The sequence below is a fragment of the Plectrocnemia conspersa genome, unplaced genomic scaffold, assembly GCF_051122295.1.
Source record: "Plectrocnemia conspersa isolate PC_06_02 unplaced genomic scaffold, ASM5112229v1 ptg000011l, whole genome shotgun sequence".
NCBI classification, from domain to species: domain Eukaryota; kingdom Metazoa; phylum Arthropoda; class Insecta; order Trichoptera; family Polycentropodidae; genus Plectrocnemia; species Plectrocnemia conspersa.
This window is the reverse complement of record NW_028277175.1, coordinates 28095652-28113003: the sequence shown is the minus strand read 5'-3', so window position 1 is coordinate 28113003 and position 17352 is coordinate 28095652. Positions and strand designations below refer to the sequence as shown.

Below are 17352 nucleotides of genomic sequence, written 5' to 3'. Positions count from 1 at the left end.
AAAGTATTAAAGTTTAACAGTAGTGCGAATAGTGTTAAAAATAAAGAAATTATTGTAGAGGGCACAGTTTGATATTTGTTGTTTTAAAAACAAGAAAGTATTTCGTCAATATTTTATCATACATTGTATCGTTTTTATTTTTTAAATATGTATATTTGGTGATTTTGAACATAAATTGATTTTATCGGTACGCGATCCACACTTTGACGTTTACTGATTTTACCATTGTGAATATAAGAAACGATCATTACGAAACAGTATTTTAAAAATTTGGCGTTAAAACTTCAGCTAATTAAAAAGTTACGGTTTTAATAACGGCCGGTATGTAATGTGTGAAGACCAGAAGTTCATATTATTAAAAAAAGGTTAACTTTAACAAAACAATAAAATGTAATATAAATAAATACACCGGCCTTGGATGTGTCTAATCAGATTTTAAGAAAAATCGTTTTTAATATAATTTAAAATAAAAATCACAATATATTTGTATATATAACATTTATATTACGATCACATAATATATTAAGTAGTTTTTACAGCATAATATAATTAGTTTTACTTTAAAAGTAATAAAGCATACACGCTCTTTTAAAAATGGAAAAATTTTGCAAATTTCAATAGTAGTTACAATTTGTTGGGTAAACTTAAAAGTAAGTTAAATTTTATATATACACAATATATACGGAAGTGTTAATTCTATTTATTATGTCAAAATTATAATTAAAAATACACATATGGTTATAAATGAAAATGTTCATTGAGAAATATTCGAAGTCAATTCATTCATTAGCTGATAGTCTTTATTGAGCGGCGTTATGGTGATACCGTAGTCGTCTTGACTCTCGCCGTTGTTAGATTCGTGGGATCTCAAATGGAAGTTCAAATGGCTACTCTGCTTGAAGCGTCTGTTGCAGATGCCGCATTCGAAGGGCTCGATCTTAGTGTGCAGCCTCATGTGCTGGCTGAGATGCGCCGATTGAGTGAACGCTCGGTTGCATATGAGACAGAGGTACGGTTTCACTTTGCTGTGGATCCGCATGTGTTGGTCCAGTCCGGCTTTTTGTCGAAAAGCCTTGGAACAGATGCTACAAACGAAAGGTCTTATTCCAGAGTGCGTCTTCATGTGCTGCGAAAGACCGGTGACTTGCGTGAAGCTCTTGTTGCACAAGGAACACTCGTACGGTTTAATCTTGGAGTGGTGTTTCTTTTGGTGGTAGTCTAAGTGCGCTTGTAAAGAAAATGTCCGGTTGCATATGTTGCAACTGAGTTGCGGCGTGGTAGTGTTTTGAACGATGGGTAATTCGGTGTTTTCGTTGAAGCCGTGTTTGCCCGTGAAACGCTTTTCGCATATCTGACATCGGAGAATCAGACGTCTCCTTTTAAAGTGGACCGAGTTCATATGCATAGAAAAATTGCAGCACTCTTCGAACGCTTCGCCGCAAACGTTGCAACTGAACGGTCCGTCTATTTCGATTTTAGTGTGTAAACCGCCCGATCGTTTCTCGTACGGCTTCCTGGGACGAGTCTCTATTCGCCTCGATCTCGTCTTCTTGTAGCCGAAGATGCTAGCGTCCGGATCGGACCTTATGATAATATAACTAGTCTCGCCTTCGGACACTTCTTGCTTCGCCGACGTATCGCGCTTTTCTTGAATCGCGTTATTAGATATGGCGCTATAATGTTCGCTCTTGATGTGGTTATTGAGAGCCGTTTGAGAATTGAACATCTTGGAACAGTTAGTGCACGTGAAGAACTTGGAACCGATGTATTTATCGCAAAAGTTGGCCGTTAAATCGAAGGTGTTGACGCCGTCTTGTCCTAGCTTGCCGAGCGTGTTGACAAGCGGCACTTGTTTCACGGAGAAGCCTTTTTTCGAAAGGTAACTCGTCAATTGGTCGGGATCCATATTTAAAGATCTGCAAAAATGTAACAAACGTCACTTTATAAAATGACAACAAGGGTAAACAAAGTTTCTTTTTTAAAAATCAACATATAAAGAGGTAAAAGTACGCACATAACCAATGCGCGCGATTATATGGCGAGAAATTCAACTTTTTATTACCAAATAATCGACGGATTAAAAACGAAGCCGTCTCGGCGAGAAATGCGTCCGATATATAGCAGGCGCGGAGGCGCCGGCGCCCACGAAGCACAGGCGGGATCCGAGCGCGCGATCGCCGGGGCGCAGCGCCGGGCCCCCGACGAGGGAGCAGCGCAGGAGCCCGCTTTTAATATACGGCTACCGAGTGCGAACATTCGCGCCCCCCGTATTAGACGAGCTAAAATTAAATCGACTGAAAAATTACAATTTTTATTCATTAAATATAATCATATATATTTACAAGCTTTTTTTACTATTTTCATATAAAAATCTACCCATTGTGAAATAAAATAAAATAATAAATAAGAACATGGGCCTCATAATATAATAAAAATGTATACTTTGAATAAAAATGTCTGCTAAAGTTTCAATTGTGGAGGCCCACTTATTTATATATTTTTGTATGTTTTATTATGACCAAAACTTGGCGGCACTCGTAACACAGAGAAGACGTCAGCACATTCTCTTGGCGAGCATATAGTTTTCTTTTAAGCACTTATTATAAATACTGGCAAACTTTTGCGGGCTTGCAACGGCCAGTTGCGAGAAATTGGCCAAAACTTGGCGGCACTCTCGTAACACAGAAGCGACGTCAGCACATTCTCTTGGCGAACTTTGCCGGATAAACAACGGCCGGTGCTACCTCGTGCACCGTTCACTAAACATTCAGTGTAATAATATGTAAACCATATACTTTTTAATAAATATTATTGCAGTAGCTCAATTTCAGCTGATCATATAGTTTTCCTTTAAACACTTATTATAAATACTGGCAAACTTTTGCGGGCTCGCAACGGCCGGTTGCGAGTATGCCAGCGCACTCATTCACTTGTATACACATGTAATTGAAATCGTCAATAAAATACTACTACAGCGATCAGCGACTCAATCCCATCACCTCCTGTCGCCAACTCTTATCTATCAGTCCTTAATATTATCAGTAAGGATAGCTATTATATTTTTAAAATATAGCGTAATATCCAAATACAGACAAACTTTGGAGCAATATACAAGATACGACGTAATTAGTTTTAAAACTTTCATTAGGTTAGGTTTGGGCTAGAACAGCAAATGTTAAATTGAGTTTTATTGACATTTTAGAGCCCCAGCTTTTTCACCAGCGCCATCAATTAAATTATATTTTCGTTAATAGCAATGTATATCATCATCACTAGTGAAAACATAACTTTACTGAAAAATACAAATTTACTGTGATATTTATACCTCGCATATAAATAAATTTTATTAAGTATATAAATGTATATATTTTACTAGCACCTGCCGGTGAAATTGTATTTAGATTTTATTTTACTGAAATGACACGTTTTAAAACATATTTTCGGAATAGATTTGAAACTGTTTTAAGAAGGGCTGTGGAGTCGTTAAAAAAAACACGACGCCGACTCCGATTCCGATATTTACCAACAACACGACTCTACTCCGACTCCGACTCAAAAATGTTTAATTTTATCAGGTATTTTTGGTGTTCTTCTACACGTTTAATATTCATACGCCATACACATTCATTATTACGCAAATTAAAATTTCATAAATTTCATAATTTAAAAAAATGGTCGGAGTCGCTCATTTTTCACGACTCCGACTCCGAATTCAACTCCGGCCAAAACACCACGACGCCACGACTCCAACTCCGACTCCACAGCCCTGGTTTTAAGGGATAACCTGAGAATTATTGCTTTAGATTAAGGGACGTCACTTCAGATTTTTTAATATTTATATTTTAATAATATTCATAGTATTAAAATAAATGATATACATTTTTCTGACCAAATTCAATATGGGGGGAAATACTCCCCTGCCCCCTTTAAATGAAGTCCTTGTCGGAAATGATGTGCAACCAGGACAATCCCGATAAAATCTCGGTCGAACCGGGACGTATGGTAAGCCTAATTGTAGTTATATTATGACAGATTTGGAAAATTGAAAAAAATGTAGCTGAGTTTGATAATATTATAAAGCAATTATTATTATTGGTATTTTTTTGAATATTATAATATAGGATTTTACGATTTATAAAACATCACAAAGAACTGGACGTTATTGTAATGATTTAGATCAAGCGCAGAACTGACGAATGAAATTGAGTTCCCGCTGAAGCTTAACTGTCACTATTCTGCTGCAGTTTTGCTCCATTTTATGGTAAAGATTACATTTTTGTAATTTATATCATGTTTCGATGTTTCGTCGATTAAACATTATAGATGATTATAAAACTTGTTATTAATTATATATATGTAATTTCAGATTAAATATTATTGAGTAATATGGGTAAAGCTGTCGGCGTTGTTATCGAAGGATCGAGGCGTACTTGCGATTTTTGCCATGAAAGTATGAACGATGAAGTCAGTTATGGACCATTGTATACGATCGGTTCAATTACGTGTCACTATTTTTGCATTGTGAGTACTAATTGAGAACTTTCAATTACTAATTAGAAAATAAACATTTATTTTTTTATTGTGGTTTGCAGCTCTTCTCTACCAAGTTAATTCAGAAAGGAAAAGATGGCGAAGGTGTGCTAGGCTTTTTGTTTACAGATATTCAGACTGAACTTAAGAAACATAAACAGAGTGTAAGTTTAAAATTGTATATACGAATTACATAGAAATTTATGTATTTTTCTTTTTAGAGATGTAGTTATTGCAAAAATACGGAGGCGACAATCAACTGTTGCTATAGGTCTTGTCGACAAATATATCATTTTCCGTGCGGTGTGAAAAATGGAGCCATGACCTTATTTTATAAGACGTTTCAGTAAGTCTTTATATTATTATTATTATTGATTATAATTCATATTTTATATTAAATTAACATTTGTTTGTATCTTACAGGTCTTTCTGTGTAAAGCATCGCAAGAAACAGTCTATTCCTAAAAGTATATTAGCAAAACAAAAGGTGTTACGAATTCAATTAGAAAAACTTCCATCATCATTCGACGCTGATAATATAATGAATATAACTAAAATGAATAATTGCATCATTAAGAGAAAACAAAAACGTAACAAATAATTGAGATATAATAATCTAGAATTTTTCATTTTTTTTTTGTATCGTTATAGCTGATTTTAGTAATGACGTTTGCTATATATGCTATGAAAATGTTGTCTTTGATGTTCCCTATGATATTTTCTGGCCTTCGTGTTGCAAAGTTACCGCATGGTTCCACAGAAGATGTCTATCGGTTCGTATTTACATATTGATACAAACAATCTAATTATACTGATACTTAACTACTTGAATTTTATTTTAGAAAATGGCATTGTCGGCCGGTTTACACTTCATCCGATGTCCATTGTGTAATAATACGTCAAATTTCAAAGAGAGCCTTCTCAAATTTGGCATTTTTATACCTCAAAGGTAATAAATAAATCAGCTTTTGAACCTTACGCAAATTTATAATAAAAAATAATATAAACTTAAAAGCTTTAAACTCATCTACGCATTTTTCTACTCGTGTTGCATCAGATATATTAAATATTGCTATTTCAAAAAATCTCTTGTCTGACCACAATCCAGTTATATTCTCATTTATCTTAAACCACTATAACCAAATTAAACAATATACCTCTAAAATTCTATAGGACTATTTTCTTTATTTCCCTGAAATTCATTTACAAAAACATCAAACACTGCACAATTTAAAATAAAATAATTAAAACAATCACCTTACCAAACGAAATAAAAGATTTAATAGAAAAATAAAAATCAAACAAGACGCCTATAGCAAAATTATCGCGAAAAATTTGTGAAAAAACGACAATAAATTACAAAACGAAATTAAATAGTCATTGCACAGCATACTACTCAATCTTGGGAAAATAAATTAAACTATTTAAATCCTAAGAACTATTCTCCGTAGAACATGTCAAAAAATTTATGTCGCGAACCCTCAAAAATTAAAAAATCATTATTTCATCACAAAATTTTTCTTCACTGTTAAGGAAAATGGCTGAATCTATTGCAGACTACAAAATCAAAGCACGGTTGATACTAAAATAGTTAATAAAAAATAAACAGACCTTCAGAGAACCCATAGAAAAAAAAAAGTATAACAGCTCTAGAATTGGCTAATATAAATTAACAAAGTGCCTGAAAATTAATATTCCTAACAGACCCTTAAAATAATTACATCAATTACTTTCTAAATATAAATTTGTCACTTGTTAATATTTTCCATCTTCGTAGAAACAAGCTGACGTAATAGTTATTCGAAAAACAGGTACGGACCCTACGCTTTCTTCAAGTTATCGACTTATAAGTTTACTGTCCGTCACAAGTGAAATCTACGAAAATATGATTAAAAATTTAATTTTAGAATGTGTTAATAATAATAATATTTTACCCGATGAGCAGTTTGGGTTAACCCTTTGAACGCGGAAAGCGACTTAAGTCGTCCAATTGATTTTTTTATCTCTACGCAAAAATCAGTAAAAAAATGCTTTTCAAGAAAAAACTTTTTTTGTGAATAAACATAAAATATCATTTTAAATGAATAAAAATTAAAAAATCAGAACATTTAAACACAGTATCAAGGTAAAATTTGCATTTTTCAAAAAAAAAAACAATAAAATATTATTTTTGATTAACGCGTTCAAAGGGTTAAGATGTTCTCGTTCTGCCACAGATCGACTAGATTGAGTAGTGAAATATATCCCAAAGGGCTTAGATAGAAAAATGACTACAGGAGCAGTGCTTTTGGACATTGCTAAAGCTTTCGATCGCATTTGTCATGTAGACATTACATATAAACTAACTAAATTTTCCAGTAGCGTTAGTTAAATAAACTCGTTTTTAAGCGGTAGAATATTTTGAACTAAAATTAAAAATTATTTGTCAACACAGTCCCCCAAGAATCAATTTTAGGACCCTTACTATTCACAATATTTACTAGTGGAAATTACTAGTAAATATTTACTATAAAAATCATTGAAAAATGGATAGTCATTGCAAATTCCACAGCAAAGCGTCGCAGTAATGTTTTTTTATATCAGAAAAAAAGCCATCAATAAATTCGTAAAAATTAAAATGTATAACAATTTTATAGATTGGCAAAGTAAAATATAGATAAACTAATACCAAAAACTAAAACTACTAGAGCAAAACTGTTCCATCTTCTTTGCCGCAAAAATAAATTACTTATCTTTAAATCTATCATAATACCTGAAATTTTGTAAGCTTCCCCGGTTTGGGGAAGCATAATAATTATATTTAAAGGTACCCAATAAAACTTCAGTCACAACAAAATATTTCGTTAAAAATCGCATCAAATGTACCATTGTTTGTCCATAACTCAATTACACTGATTTAAAAATAGATGAAATAGATAACTGAACACTTCAATAAATTAAACGTAAAACTCATAAAAACACATTAATAAAAAGATTATATGATGAATAATAAAATATACTGGTTTTTATATATGTGTGTATGTAAATATGTATGTGTGGTAAAAAATGAAGAAAGAAAAGAAAAAAAAAGTTATTCAAAGGTGATTTTTGTCAATACCTACCAAAAATAGGTCTAGGAACTGCAATACACATTAGATGCCATAACAAATAACCTTTGTAGTAGTTTCAAAACTTTTGATTATATTTTATTAAATTATATAGAGATGCATCTTGGGAAAGCGAAAATGGAGCTTTTACTGAACTCCTGGAAAGACCGAATAACTGCACAGCCGTCGATTGTAGCTGTCCTGAGGGTAGGACTTACCAGTTGGAAAGGTAAATTTATTTTATTTATTAAATAACTCGTCTATAATACTGCATACAATTCAATGTATATCGATAAAGGTGCTCAGGTTTTGAGAAGGTTCTAGAAAGTAACTATGCAAAATTTGTTTTAAATTGATTAAATGGTGAGCAATTGATTAACTATATCCCCGTCACAGTACAAATGTCTTGCACTGACCCACCCTTCCCTATGCAGTGGTACAAAACAATGCAATTGTTGTAAAACATTTAAAAATATTCGTTTAATTTAATTTTAACAGAAGGGTATGATAATTTTCTTGAGAAATTTCGCTGATTTTTGAGATGGGAATTCACATAATACAAATTTCTGAGCTAACCCGGGCATGACCGAGAAGGGGTTAAGAGGGTGGGCCGGATTGATTATTTGAATCAGTAACGTATTAGTTTGTTTTAAGGAGACTAATTTAACAACAACAAAAAATGCAATATTTAGCTCATAGATGTGAGTAAAACTAATTAAAAAGCAAGAAATTGAATCGAGTCCATTTTCTGTTCAAACCCAAACCTAACATAATGAAAGTTCTAAAACTAATTATACTTTCATTAGGTCAAGATAAAAATACAAATTCATCTCTTAGGGGGAAATAAGCAGAAGAAGTACAGACAGACGTCGCATATTGCTCCATATTTAGTCTGCACTTTGATATTACACTATGTTTTAAAATATGATAGCTATTCTTACTTCAGTGTTGGTCAAAGCTTATTAGGGCGCAAAAATAATTATCACTTCTCAGAAGTCAAAAATCCACATCAAAAGCAATAAAATCGTGTCGGCGCCGTTGCAGTGGGAACGCTTGTTACCGAGCGTTCCCAATGCAGTATGACACTGCATTATCAAAAGCAATAAAATCATGGCGACGGCATGATTTTATTGCTTTTGATGTGGATTTTTGACTTCTGAGAAGGGATAATTGTTTTTTGCACTCCTATTAGTCAAAATTCGGTTTAAATATGCTTCATTCTATTCTCATTGATTATGAGTCATAATATTGTTATAAAAAGTCTTAATATGAATGCTACATAACTGAGGATTTCCACTGAGACAGTGACGATTTTATTGCTTTTGATATGGACTCTAAACAGAATTTGAATTTGGCCAGAAAAATGCATGTCATTTAATGAAATGAAAATATTAAAACAACGACCACTGACTTGCCAACTTCTGCCCCTCCCTGGAAAAAGCTGAAATGACATTTTGTTGATATATTTATAATATTTATTAACTTCAAGCAATAAATCTTATGTCTTCATATTTATAAGTTACTTGTATTTTTTATGATTTCAGATGGGACATGCTTTATTGCAAGTTTTGTGGATCTGAAGCGATTCACAGAAGATGCATTGATTATTCGGCAAGATATCTATGTCAAAGTTGCGAAAAATTCACTGAAAAAACTGATGCAAAGAACGGTAAATTAGCAACAATGATTATATATTATTTATATGTATTTATTATTGTTTTATTTTTAGACACTTTCAAAGAAACTGAGGAAAATATATCAGTCAGCAAAGAAATTGAAATCCAAACATATACAAATTTGGATATGAGTGTCGAATACATCGATTCTAAATCAGACGTCACACCAATTTTTGCAGACCATCAAATAGTTTTGAACTACAACAACAATGAAAATAAAATTGATGAAGTTTCAATGGAAAGTATAGAAGTAATTAAACCGATTAATAGTGGAGAGTCTATCTTGGACAGCTTTGATATGGCTGATGAAAGGCTTAAATTAGAGCCTGAATATGAAGCGTATGATTGGAACAGTTTTGAACTTGCTAATAATAGTCTTAAATTAGAGCCTGAATTTGAAGAGTATCGTAATGATATACATATTTCGAAAGAGGTGGAAGGAGAAGTTGATCCTTATAAGTCTTGCACTATTAAATTTGACATCGCAAAAACCGGAAAACATGATATTATATTTAAAACACCGATAAAATATGAAGTAAATGATCACTCGGAATTATCCGACAACAAGCAAACAATGAATAAAAATAGTATTTTAGAATATTTTTCAACTATAAATGAAGAGACTAAGTTGCTGCCGAAGCATAATGTAAATAAGAGCACTGAAAAAGAAAGAAAAAAGTCAAAGAAAATTCGTCGATATGAAAATTATTCTATATTAAAATATTTACTAGATTTGGAAGAGAAGCATAAACGAGGTTCACCGAGCAATAAATTTTACGTAATCAAGAGGAAGGTTAAAAAGTGCATATTTAATAAAAATGTCATTAATAGCAATTGTGATATCAAGAAATACTTTTCACCGATTGAAAATCGAGTTAAAGCGACTCAAAGTAGAGTGATGGTTAAAAACATCAAAAAACGAAGAATGGAATTTACAATCACGGAAGAAGACACTTATATGGGTCGCAAAAGTGAAAACTTGAAAATTATATCTAAACATGGTAGAGTTAATTGAGTGGCCAATTTTAATATTAGCTATGTTCGAGAAATATTATCTTTATATTTATCCATATAGTCACCATGAATCTCGATGCATTCGGTGAGTCTGGGAACGAGTTTCTTGATTCCAATGTCAGCAGCTTCGCATCTGCTCTTTTTGGCCAATCAAAATGATTTTTGAACGAGTTCACCAGTGACAGTGGATGACTTTTAACCGCATTGTTCATCATGAACGTCAATTTTCTCTGATTTAAATTCACGCAACTCCATTTTGCATGAAATTTAGAAGTACAAAAATTGGTCAATAAACGAATTGCATCCATTTTAAACACACTAAGTAAAACGTTGCTGAGACTGAGGCCTGGTAAACTCTTTTTAGAAACGGCGGTTTTGCTAATTGAGCAAAAATATTGCTTCCATTTTTTTGTGTCTACTCTTCAAATATTCTTATATAAACGAAAATACAATTATTGTCATATTTAATTTGTTTAATATTATATGTTGCATAACATACTGCTTAATTTTTACTATGAATGTGTTATTGTTTCTATTATAGGAATAAATTTTATAAAAATTGAATGTTATTTATTTATTGTAACATTACCTCGCCCGTTTTATTTCATAAAAGTGTTTAAAACAATACAACTAGAGCTACAAAAATTATCCGCCTTCCATACTCGAGCTGCGCTTTCCACGTCTAATCTCACCTCTGCGCTCCTAATCACGCGCTTCGCGTTCTTAAAATCACACTGCACACATCTTATATATTTATTTTTGTTGGTTTTACCATTATTTAAATGGACTACTTTTAACACAAATATTTATTAGACAAGACTCATGACGAAGATAAGAATAATAATATTGTGTTAGTAATAAATAAAATAACATTACAAATCCACTGATTTTAGAATAATTTTCGGAAAGAATCGACAAAGCAAACTGACCATACATTTTTTTAATAATAATTAGTTCAATCAGAAATGCTTATCACCTACATCTAATATATAATGTTAAAAATAAATTGTGCACATTAATTATATTTATTTAGGTTAACTAATGCCAAAACTTGGTGGCAATCTGGGATCACTGGCGTGACGGAAAGATTCTCTTGGCGACTTTGGCGAGCTCGAATGGTCAGTGCGGCCTCGCGCACTGTTCACTCATTTTAATAAAAAAAAACATGTATAACTATTATAAATATTCAACAAAATACTACTGCAGCTGCTATGTATAATTGCCATCTGTTGCCAATAATTATTGCTGAAAAGTTAATAATTATTGGCAACGGCGATTTTTTGTTATGTAATTCCCATCCGTCTGCCAAAATACCAATACCTAAAGACATATACATATTTATAATTTTAGTAAACAGGCAACTTTTTGGTCTGTAAAGGTATTTTAAAAACATCCTGGTTAAGGCTTTGGTCAGCCAACCCTCGTTAACTAGTTGCATAATGCTCAGGAATTTCAGTCCATTAGCAACTACGACCCGTACTTAGTCGTGCTTAGCTTCAGTACACTGCATGAATTGAGGCTAAACCCAACCTCCTACCCAAGCTGTCGCAAATGAAACATACTTGTTTATTATTTCTGAACAATTTTGCTTTATTACAAAATAATACATGTTTTATATAACATTATACATACTCTATTTCTAAGAATCAATGTGTACGCATGGCTTAATATCAATTTCATGCAAATCAATCTATTAGTCAGCTGCTAACAGTCAATTAACGTTATTACCGCGCCTGGTTCATGACCGCCCATATCGAATACGTGGTCTTCATTGTCTGAAAAAATCATTTTGTAGTTTATTTAAAGTAGTGCGTCAAGTATAAACAAGGTGTGATAAAAAATAACAACATTTTTTTAATTTAGCAATCCTAAGAAAATGGCAGGAATTGTGGATTGCTTATAGATTTTGCACCACGATAACGCATCGACTCATACTATTTTTTACATAAATGTCATTGCCGTGATACTGCAGATTTTGTAATTACTACGTTATTTTCTTGTTCTCGCAGATAATGAGTACATTGAAAAAACAGCGTTTTGCGACCATAGATGGTAGAGGTGGTCCAACTTCAAAACAAACAAATTTAAAGATATTTTATGTATTTTATCATTTATGTGAAATATTATAAATTAAATGGCCGCCTCTTGACTATATGCAGCAGCCGATTATTTTATGTATATTTTGGACGGTATCGCGACTATAACTTGGCTGATATTGGTTTTTAGATGTGTGGCAAGTTGCACCATTTTATTGGAAGCACATTCACATTAATAGCTAAAAATAATCGATTATTATGCATCCATAGCGTTCACCATTGATGCTTCATCGTTTTAAAAAAGTAAGGCCCAATGACGCCGCCTATCCACAACGAGCACCAAACACCCACCTTTTAGGCATGTAATGGTCTGAATCATATAAAGATATTTCTTACCTCATGTGACAGTTTTGCTTATCAACATGCCCAGAGAAGTGTAAATGTGCTTCATCAGAGAAGAAAATTTTCATTGAAAAATCAGCAGCAACTTCCTGCTGTAATAATAACACTTAATCTGCGTAAATTCTTCGCTGTCACTGGGCTTCAATTCTTTTTATATGGATGTAGTTGCAAGTCCAGATGCAAAATGCACCAAATGGAGCCATGAGAAATGCCTAAAAGCTACGAACGCCGATGAATCGACAATTCAGGGTCTTCGGACACACTTTCACTTACAGCAGCAATATTGTCGGCTGAACGGGCGTCACGATGATACACAACGCTTGTAGTCTTTTTAAATTGTTTCACTACGTTGCGAATCGTTTTCTCAGTAGTACGATGAAATTCATCATAATTATTAATTAAGAAAACAATAATTGTTATTTAACAATTGAACCATTTTAACGCGTTGAGCGGTGGGTAAGCGATTCATTTCGTAAATATTTTGTTGCAAACTAGCATTTGACACTTTGAACACACGTGATTATTGACAGCTGTCTGATTTACAGTGCTGCCAACATAGGAAACCCGAATTTAATCATTCTGTATAATGGCATAATCCAATGTGAATTAAAAATTATACCAAATAGTGCATTACACAAATATTTTTCAGATTGGAAGAAACGCTGGTAAAGTGCACTACAATTGAGACTTTGAAGATGGCAGTATTCATTGTCATTATTTTTCTAATTATATCTCGTATGTGTGATATTTTCCTCGACGCATACTCACCGCCGTGAACATAAACATGGAGAAAACTCCGAAGATTCCAGCCTTGATATTTAATGGCTTGTTGCACTGCTGTAGAATTTGAAGTATACTCTTTTTGTCTTTGGAGGAGAAGTCGTACCAGCGGGTGGCGAATATTCGGTCACTCAATGCAACGCTCTTGAAATTTGGTTATATTTTATTTTCTAATATTAAAAAAAAGTTGTGTTAAAGCAAAAGTATTACCATTTCAGCGATCAGATCGCTGGCGTAGCAGTATATGTAGAGCTCCAAGACGTGTCCCACTACTATGAACACGAATATGATCTGTTAAAAAAATATTTGTAAAAATCGACTGTTTTGTATTGTTTACTGATATGGTATGTGGTAGTGATGATAAAATTCAACCATGCTTTTCTCCCATAAAAAAGTAAAGTAGTAGTTACATAAAATGGCTGTTGCTGTACTATATAAATAAAAATAATTTTGTACATCTGACCCCCCCCCCCCCAATGACGTCATTGCATTGTGCAATTTCTGAACATATTCACGTCGTGTATACGCAATAAATTGGTACGAGGCCAGAGAAGAATGATATATGTTCTGTTTGTATTTATTGTAACAATAGTGTGCATAGATAATTAATGAATGTATCAGTATTTCTTATAAAGATTTAAATACTTTGTCAGTTCCGTCGATCTCCAACAGCGAGGTGATGATGGAAAATCCAACGTATAGTGGCAATACTGCAGTCATAGTGGAAAACAATTTGTTGAACAAATTTACGGACCTGTAAACAAATCGTAGTAATAATACAGACTTCCACACAAAAACATATCAAAGCACGTAGCTCACTCTCTTATCTTGTTGTAACTGTCTACAAAATTCTTTATGGCAACATGAGCCTCGTTCGTTCCGATGGCGCCGTTAGACCCAATAGCTACCATGTCCACCGCCAAGTGCTCAAGATGACCAGCAGTCCTGACCAGCAGCGTTAAGAACAGTACGTTCATGCTGAACGCCATGGAGATGGCGCACAGCATGTAGCATATCTGTATGAAAAGTTTAAAGTGCCATAATATAATATAAGCTGTAATATGAAATTTTGATACCTCACCTGTACAAAAAATGTTATTTGATAAAATGGAGTTTCATAAGTTGGCAAAAAAGACAGTTGTCCAATCGGCTTTTGAAACAACAAAGTCTGGCCACCAGCAAACAGAGGCTTCGTCATTATGACGACGGCCAACGTGGACATTTGTATAATCTGCAAATTGAAAATCCATCTGCCCCTCTTGAAGCTCCGCGTCAACAAGCTGTTAATGTCGCAGCTTTTGAACTTCCACGAAGTGAACTCTTCGGTCACCGCAAGCACCAGCGTCCTAAAGCTATCCCTATACTTGATCAGCAGGTATATTCTGTACGTTGTTATACCCTGCGTCTGTATGAAGGTCAGAATCTCGAAATCTTTTAATATGTTCACATCTCCCTTGATGCACTTCGCCAGCACCAGCGTGAAGTCGTTCAGATACATCAGATTGACGAACAGCATCAACAGGATAGACGAGGGTTTGAAGCGCCATCCTTTTTTAAAAGTGCAGAAACCGAGGATGTCCAGAACGCAACTGACCAGAACCAATGGGCTGTACTGACTTTTTTGATATTTGCGAAGTTTTTCATAGCGATCCTTCAGCCATTTCACGCCCATGTTTATCTTTATAAAATGTTTGTTTCAGTATGATACATTTACATTAACAAGCGTTGACCTGGATAAAACGGCGACCCTTTATAAACGTTTTCTCTAATTACTATTCTGCTATAATTTCAACGCTATCGCCAAAAGCCCATATTTATCACTAATTGATACCTTGCTCTAATTCGTGGTAATTTCAGAAATAATTTTCTAATTTGCAGCTATTCACTTAATTGCTATTAAATGTGGTCAATATAGTATACTGCGTTTTTATTTTATATAATTTATATAAAAGCTTAGTTTTTTTATTATATTTTGTATATCTGTGTTAATGAATCAAACCGAGCTAAAAATAATTTTAAGAATCTGGTATTTTTTGGGTATATTTTGCATTGACATTGTTATTTTTTAACCTTGCAAAACATAATTTAAACCCTAGATACAGACACACAGCATAAAGACGTAAGAAATAAGATAAATTTCGTCTACATAAAATAAAAATTCTAAAATACTGTGATTTTTATAAAAATTTTCCCTAGTGCCAATGTACCATATCATTAAATAACTTTTTATTATTATTTCAGTTCAGAATACGTGTAAAGAATGTAACCAAAATATAAAATAAATAAAAAATGAACATGAACAAACTTTAAAATAGTAATAAAACCCAATAAAACAGTAAAAATGTGAAAGAATAATTGAAAATATTGCAGGAAGGAAGGAAGGAAGATAGTTCTGTAAAAAATAAGTCGAATTACAGATAAACTTATAGATCTCATGGATGAAAGAAGAGATTAAAAAAATATAAAAGAAATATTAAAAAAATAAGAAAATATACAGCTAAATGGTTCTCTTAGGAATGTAGGGATCTACTGTATATGTACCTATCATTAATAAAAAACTAACCAGATGGAAAAAAATATGTTTAAGAATTCTTTATTGATAATAGAAATTTTCACTGTGAATCCATCAAATCATCCATATCAAAAAGATCAAATATAAAGAAGTGAAATGGAAACTAAATGATAAGTTTGTTGAGCTAACTGGTGTTTCAGCTTAAGTTTCAAATAATCTATAATTATACTATAATAATATATAATTTGAGAAAATGTATTATAAAAAAAGAGAACATGTAAAAAATGATTTCATAAAGAAAACTATATTTTCAATCATAGAGTTAAATATATAATACATATAAATGAAACTCTTTTTAAAGAACACTAAAAGCATTAGAATCAAAAGCACATAAAATAAATAATTAACGACTAACGTTAGTAATATATACATATTTGGCGATCCTCTTGGGGCCTACTTATTCCGAAGGCCCGCATGCCCTGCCTGTTCTTCAGTTTATGAATTTTTTTTTACCCAAAACACAAAAAAAATGTTATTTGCTTTGAAATGTCAGAATAGTTGTATCTATTTTCTTCGCAATTTGTATTTTTCCAAATGTTACATTTATTGCATTATTTGCAACTAAAGATATAAATTAAGTATCACGCCTTTTCTCAAGATTTGTTTTTGATTTTTTAATTTCACTGATAATATAAGTTGTACTCGCTTTTGTTCCAGATTTAAAATATATTTGTTAAGCAATTTGAGTTGCCCTTGCACAAACCACAAATACATTTAATTACAATTATATTCAAATACTTGTTTTACTAACAATGGATAGTGTTCTTGTGTAATAAAATATGATCTCAGTCATTCAAAGATTGCAAGTATTCTGGAAATAGTAGTAAGTAGCGAAAGATAGAACTTTTTTATACGCTTTTAGCTGTGTAACTATGTAGAAATATTTATATATTTTAACTACTAAAGCTTCTATTCCAATAGATAGCTGAGAATAATATGATCACCATAACCAATGTCCACGCTATTTGTTCCCAGTTCCTTCTTCCATCGACTGTAAATACTGATTTCTCCTTTCCGTTTTACACCCCCAAAATGAGGTATTGCATTTGCAATCTCTACAAAATGATTTTTGATAACTGACATTAAATAGCTTGTCAATATTTCTGCAGTCCAAAAATTTTACTTATATTTCACAATCTGGTGACAAATACTGCACAACACATGTCACAGGTTTAATTTGTTTACTGTTAGAAGTAGCAATTGATATGATAAAATTAATTTTGTTAAAATTACTAAAATAACAGTGGCTCAATCAT

At 32.7% G+C, this 17352-nt stretch overlaps 2 protein-coding genes across 3 annotated transcripts; one reads left to right on the top strand and one right to left on the bottom strand.

Moving 5' to 3' along the window:
* Positions 1–483: 483 nt before the first annotated feature.
* On the bottom strand, positions 484–2235 carry LOC148230161 (uncharacterized). Its single transcript, XM_088196708.1, has 2 exons — positions 2063–2235; positions 484–1916 (listed from the first exon to the last, which is right to left on the bottom strand). The coding sequence occupies exon 2, from the start codon at positions 1904–1906 to the stop codon at positions 755–757; it is 1152 nt and encodes a 383-aa protein (XP_088052834.1). The 5' UTR covers positions 1907–1916; positions 2063–2235; the 3' UTR covers positions 484–754.
* Positions 2236–4204: 1969 nt separating this feature from the next.
* LOC148230160 (uncharacterized) lies at positions 4205–10870 on the top strand. 2 transcript variants are annotated; one of them, XM_088196695.1, is made up of 10 exons: positions 4205–4261; positions 4367–4521; positions 4593–4694; positions 4760–4876; positions 4954–5120; positions 5182–5303; positions 5373–5479; positions 7732–7845; positions 9161–9285; positions 9346–10870. In XM_088196695.1, the coding sequence occupies exons 4-10, from the start codon at positions 4851–4853 to the stop codon at positions 10305–10307; spliced, it is 1623 nt and encodes a 540-aa protein (XP_088052821.1). In that variant the 5' UTR covers positions 4205–4261; positions 4367–4521; positions 4593–4694; positions 4760–4850; the 3' UTR covers positions 10308–10870. The 2 variants fall into 2 exon arrangements, with proteins under 2 accessions (XP_088052821.1, XP_088052820.1); XM_088196694.1 differs by having other exon boundaries at positions 4752–4876.
* Positions 10871–17352: the final 6482 nt, after the last annotated feature.

What these genes read in the sequence shown, in the direction of transcription:
- LOC148230161 (XM_088196708.1), bottom strand. Translation starts at nt 1,906, where the DNA reads ATGGATCCCGACCAATTGACGAGTTACCTTTCGAAAAAAGGCTTCTCC.
- LOC148230160 (XM_088196694.1), top strand. Translation starts at nt 4,387, where the DNA reads ATGGGTAAAGCTGTCGGCGTTGTTATCGAAGGATCGAGGCGTACTTGC. An exon ending in CGTGTCACTATTTTTGCATT is followed by an intron (nt 4,522 to 4,592) that starts GTGAGTACTAAT and finishes TGTGGTTTGCAG; the next exon opens with CTCTTCTCTACCAAGTTAAT. An exon ending in AAAAACTGATGCAAAGAACG is followed by an intron (nt 9,286 to 9,345) that starts GTAAATTAGCAA and finishes TTTTATTTTTAG; the next exon opens with ACACTTTCAAAGAAACTGAG.